This window comes from Myotis lucifugus, unplaced genomic scaffold, assembly GCF_000147115.1.
Source record: "Myotis lucifugus unplaced genomic scaffold, Myoluc2.0 scaffold_520, whole genome shotgun sequence".
Classification (NCBI taxonomy): Eukaryota; Metazoa; Chordata; class Mammalia; order Chiroptera; family Vespertilionidae; genus Myotis; species Myotis lucifugus.
Genome location: NW_005871568.1, coordinates 26,721 through 32,524, shown reverse-complemented (window position 1 = coordinate 32,524; position 5,804 = coordinate 26,721). Strand labels below are relative to the sequence as shown.

At 53.4% G+C, this 5,804-nt stretch overlaps 1 protein-coding gene across 2 annotated transcripts in view; it reads right to left on the bottom strand.

The window, feature by feature from the left end:
- UBASH3A (ubiquitin associated and SH3 domain containing A) overlaps positions 1 to 4,821 on the bottom strand; it is a 39,932-nt gene extending 35,111 nt beyond the window's left edge. For both annotated transcript variants that reach the window (XM_023745144.1, XM_023745145.1), the window contains exons 1-3: positions 4,706 to 4,821; positions 2,724 to 2,777; positions 21 to 207 (exon numbers count right to left, since the gene is read on the bottom strand). In XM_023745144.1, the coding sequence (XP_023600912.1) occupies positions 21 to 207; positions 2,724 to 2,777; positions 4,706 to 4,818 (354 nt within the window). In that variant the 5' untranslated portion in view covers positions 4,819 to 4,821. The remainder of the gene's footprint in view (positions 1 to 20; positions 208 to 2,723; positions 2,778 to 4,705) is intronic.
- Positions 4,822 to 5,804: the final 983 nt, after the last annotated feature.

Genomic DNA, 5,804 nt, shown 5'->3' with positions numbered 1-5,804 from the left:
GGCAGCGGGGGCCGACTCACCGTGAAGAAGTCACAGAGCGTTATGTGAGGGAAGACCTCGTGAGCCCTGTTCTTCGTGCACTGCCGCCTGCTCTCTCTCCAGAACTCCTGGAGCTTTTCCAGCAGGGACCCCGTGGGGCAGAGGAAAAGGGCGTACTCCTGCGGGATGGGGTCATCCAGAGAAGGGTCATTGCAGTGACAGCGCAGCCTGCAACAGAGAGCGGCCACTGTCACCTGTGTCCTGACAAAAGGTTCCCTCCCCGGGGAGGACAGAGTACCAGGCCGTGCTGAGCACCCGAGGCCACATCCACCAGTCCTCCAGCCACCTCACTGTGACAGCCCCAAACGTTAGCTTCCCGTGGCCACAGAGGGGGCCGGAGTTCACTCAGGGTTCAGGCCCAGCTTAGTCTGATCCCCTGGTCAAAGGTCAAGAAATTGAGAGAAAGGTGACAGTGAAGTAGAACCTGGTCTTCAGATGACCTTTGTGGTCCAGCCATCCACTTAGTGTTGAAAAATTTTGTGGAAAATACTCTCATTTTAATTTTATCTCACACTTCCAATTCAATGTAAAAATCAAACCCACAAAGAACTAGACAACATTTAGGTGGCCGTGATATTTTCTTTCAACTCAGAAAAAGTTATTTTCGATATAAGGGAAAAGAATATACAAACCAAAACTCAAGTTCATTCTCATTGATAAGAAAAATGAGAATTAAAACAACCATTTGCTCACCTGTCAAATGAACGATATAATTTTCAAAGGATGGAAGTTATGCTCAATGGTGTAAAGGTGCCGTGAGCTTTAAGGGTGAATTTGTGCCTCCTTTGTATATGGCAACTTGCCGGAATGTGTCAAGAGCCTTAAAATACCCAGGCCATTTGAACTAATAAGTCTACTTCCAGAAAGTTAGCCAAAGGGAAAAACAAAACGCATGGAAAAAACTACATGTATGGAATACTGAATGTAGGGCTATTTACAATAGAAAAGAAGGACAAACTAGATAAATAATAGTGAATTTACGTATCTGTTCATTAGAAATTGTGGTTTTGAAGAATTTCTAATGACTCAGGGAAGTGCTTGTGAGATGATATTAAGTTTAGAAAGTAGTAGGCAACCACTCGGGAAAAACTTTTTTTACATGCAAATACATCTCCCTAATAGTAATAAAAAAAACCCATCCCCCTTCATCCTGGCCCCTCCCCCATCATCCTGGCCCCACCCCTTCATCCTGGCTCCTCCCCCTTCTAGAGGCAACCTCAATGGTTAATCTGCTTTGTTTTCTTCTGGATACGTAAGTAATAAATTCATAGATAGGACTTGTGTGTGTTTTTATATAAATCATAAGCCATTGTTGAAATTATTCTGCCACTTGCATTTTTTACTCAGCAATGTTTTTCCGACTCCCCCAGGCTAATACATACACTCCTGGTTAAGCGAGAACCTTCTCAGGAATGTGGAACATCTCATCACGTATGCACATGTGCGATCTTCCCTTCAGCCATCCCATTGGTGTGCATTCAAACAGTTTTCTTTTTAACACTGTAATTAAGGGTCTTGTTCCTGCTTTTGTAGCCCCTTTGTATTTCTCCAGAGGATGTCCTTAGACTTGGAACTGTGGTTTTGGGCTGTTACCCACACGTTCAGTGTTCATAGACGCCTCACGCTGCAACAAGGAAAGTAAGAGGCCACCCCTTTCCCCTCCCTCACCAACCCTTCAATGTCCTGTTGTCTTGAGGGGCAGCTGAATTTGCAGCTCCCTGGTTATGAGTGAGGTTGGGCCCACTCTGGACTGAGACTGGGGTATCTACCGTCTCCCAGTTCCTTGGTCGGACTTCTAGTCTCGTGGCGGAGGGACCAACCAGGGCCTTCCCAGCGGTGGGCTTGGTTTCTAATTGAAATCTGGTGGCTGACTGGAGCGAGCCTAGCCCAGAGCCTTGGTGTTTCTCTGTCCTGTGGAGGGGCCACGAGCTTGCCCTTGGCCTAGAGTTCCTGGAGGAGGAAGGGCATTCCCAACGAGGGCATGCTGGACACTCAGAGACCCCTTGCCAGTGTCTGCCGTCTGCTCCGTGGAGGGCACCCCAGCCTCACGGGACCCGGTCTCTATTGTTTGAGTTCCGCTGTGGCTGTTTCGGGGCAGAGTGAGGGGACTTCCCGCCTAGGGCAGATTGGTGGCATCATGGCACATTCAGGCAGGACCGGGTTCTAGAGAACGGGGTCCCCTTTCCAGCTTCCCAGAGCAGACAACCGAGGCCCGTGGGCGGTGTGCAGAGTCACATAGCTGGTGGGTGGGAACTGCCTGGAACCGGAGCTCTTCACCCGCCCCCAAACACCTGGTGCCCCTAAGATCACCTGGCGGATGCCACAGGGGACATTTACAACCCCTGGAAATTCTCTCCCCATCAGAGGCGGCCTAGCGCGTGGCAACCTCTATTTTATGTCAGCAGAGGGCTCTTCGCTGGCTGTGCAACAAGTCACGTGGCTTGTTTTCTTCCTTGACAGCGGCATCGGATTAAATCCGATTTTAAGTGAAGAGGGCCTTGTTTCAAGCTCTCTCTCTCTCTTGTTTTCTGTTTTAAACGTGGATTCCTTATTCCCTTCCCTCAGTGCTGGGCGGGCTGGCACAGAGGCGGCCTGGCCCCGTCAGACTGCACTGAGCACCTCCCTGGCCCACCCTGCGAGTCCTCAAGCCACAGGCCCTCCCCTGTGCAGACAGCCCCACTCACCAGTCTGCGGCCTCCTCTGCCGTCTTTCTCCCGGTGGCTGCCAGTGCCTTCAGCCTACAGGAAAGCGGATGCAAGGGCATTCAGAACCCGCCTTCCAGTGTGTGTGGAAGGGGCGAGAGGCGGGGGCAGCCCTGCCACACAGCGGCCCCCGTCCCTTGCCCCTTGTCCCCAGGGGGCTGGACACTTCACAGCTGGATGCAGCGCAGGCCTCTGTCCTCCCCGGGCCCTCGCTGTGCTCTGTGGACATGCAGACCGCTCACCGGCCCCTGCCCGTTTTCCTCTCAGTCCTTGGCCTGGAGGCCAAGGGCTCATGCCTGAGGTCCACCCACGCCTGCAGTCTGACTCCCCCCACCCCCCGTGTACCCTGCACCAGGGCCAGGTGGACACACTCCCGGTCCTCCGGCAGCCGGAAGGGTCACAGCCCTGGCTTGCACACCTGTGTCCCCGCCAAATGCAGCCCCGCGCCCACACACCCATGCTCTTCCTGGCTCAGCTCAAACGTCGCCCTCCAAAGCCCTCCAAAGCCCGCTCCAAACCGCCTCCAGGAGGGCGTGCAGCCCCTCTGTGTCCCGGCCACACACATGGTCACCTTGCTTATCGTCTCAGTGAGCTCCTGTCCGCTATCCTCCCCTGCCAGCCTACGGGCCCTGCGGCCTGACTGTGTCTTCTCACCATTGTAACCGGCAGGTACAGTCACTGAGCTCAATGTAACTGAACCGGAGCAAATTGAAGAGAATGGGATGTGGCTAAAGGCATTGGTTCAGGGATTCAGTCCAAAGTGTCTGCGGCTCAATGCTGCCAGGTGGCCAGTACTGAGGGGATGCACCTGCCGGGGCGGTTCCCCCAGAGAGGCCTTGGCTCAGAGCCTTCCTGGGGTGCTTCAGACTAATGAGGGGTTTAAAACAGGTCTCCTACCCCCAACATGCGGCCGATGTTTAAGTTGGAAGGAATTTTGAATGTGTGTCCAGGCTACAGTGCGAGCGGTGTGACAGAGCGCGGCTTTCTCGGTGCTTTAGAGAGTGGGGTCTGGTCCTGCCCGAGGTAGGAAGCCACCTGCTCCCCGCCTCAGTGTCCCCCTCTGCCCCCCGATGTCAGGTGCTGGGGATGGGGCGCACACGGCAGGCACCCTGCTCACACTGCCTTCCGCTCCGTCTCACAGGCCCCGGGTTATGGTGAACACAGTGTGAGGACAACGTGTAGCTTCTACACTATTCCATCCGATTTGGTTGGGATTTCGTTACAGTGTTCAAGGGAAGTTTGCCCCCCTCCCACATCCAGGGCTACCTAAGGGGACTTCTGGTGTATTTTCCACGTGAATAACCTTGGAAAGGACTGGCTCTAAGAAATCGGTTTTCTGTGGCAGCTGTAACCCAGGGTCAGTATCCCAGCTCGTCGCCTTGGGGATTTCTTCCCTCGCCGAGAGGGGTGACTCCTACGGTTCAAGTTTTCTAGGTGTGGGCTTTTTCCTTGGACACGCAGGATCGTGCTAACCCAGTCGATTCTTAACCATTTTGTTTCATTTTCGGGCACTCGAGTTTTTTCCTAAGGACGGATGGTTTCCTGCACCATTTAGAAACATCCTCACCTCACCGGTCCCAGAATTAGAGACCGACTGGGTGGTGGGGCCTTTCAGATTAGAGTTTGAAAAGTCCTCTCTGAGGCACTGAGCTGCCCACAAAGAGGGTACAACAGGCCCCAAGCTCCTCCAAACCCTGAGAAATGGGGCACCATGGTGACATGTGGTTTCCAACGTTCACAAAGTCAGCCCCCCCCCACCCCCTCGCCAACCGGCCAGCAGAGTTGGTCCCGATCCTATCATTTAAAGACAGCGGCAAAGGGCCTCATTTAGCAACAGTACCTCGCCCTGCAAGGCGCCCCTTCGACAGGAAGTAGGTGCTCGGAGCGGCCTGCAGTTTTGTGGCCGGAACCTCAGAAGGGTCAGGCTGGGCGCCAGGGGCAGGTGCCCGGCGGGGAGTACTCACGCGGTGTGTGCTGGGAAGCCCAGGCTCAGAAGGGGGTCCAGGAGGGAGGCGGCGCTGCGGGCCTTGAGCTTGCTGTTGACCTTGGCGTAGACCTGGGTCTCCCCGGCTGCCATCTCTTCCTGCCTCCGACTGAAATGAGTAGATAAAGCCAGAGAGGGAGCGGCAGGAGAGGCTGAGGCTGTGAAGAAAAACCTCAAGCCTTTTTTGATCTCTCTGACAAAACCTAATATCCTGTTTGCATGTGATACTGGTTTTCAGAGTGCTCTTTGCAGGGCGCTGGGGTGCAGTGCTCACCCACCCTGTTTCCACAGTGGGTTCGGGTCCCAGAGGTCCCTGCGCAGAGCCAGCCTTGGCTCTGACTGGGCGGCATTGGGAGCAAGTCTGCATGGGAAGGGGGAGGGGGAGGGAGCCCGGCAGAGGGTTCTCCACTGGGGTCCAAAGCCACAGAACCTGCAGGACCGGGTCTTAGTCGCTTATGTGCAGACAAGACATTGCACTGTACCTATCTTCCGTGCTCACTCTACAATTTTTTGGCTCTTTTAGTTATTCATTGACTTCTTTTTTTCAATTTTAAAAGCTTTACATTTAAAAACAGTTTTTATGCATGCAGCAAAGTTGCTGAATTGTATATGTGCCGCTCAATGAATTTTCATAAAGTGAGCACACGCCCCTAACTCCCCCAGGACCAGCAATAAAACTGGCTGTCAAATGGGGGCGTTCTGGCTCCCCCATGGCAACCTCTGGAGACATTTTTGATCCTCAAAATGGGGGGGGGGGCAGTGTGTTTGTTACTGGCATCTAGCGGTTGAGGCCAGGGATGCTACAGTGCAGAAGGGTGCAAAGAAGGGCCCAGCCCAACCTACCAATAGCTCCAAGGCTGAGCAATTCTGCTCTCGAACTTACCAGGATCCCAGGAGCTCCCCTGCCCCCATCCCCACCCAGCCTCCTAGTTATCTCTTCCGTCCCTAAAAAAGCAACCACTCTGCTAGCTTGTACAACAGTTTTTGAACCTTATATAAATACAACCATATAGCATGTGCTCTTTGGTCCAAAATTATGTGTGTGAAATTAATCCACATAATTGTTTGTAGCCATAGTA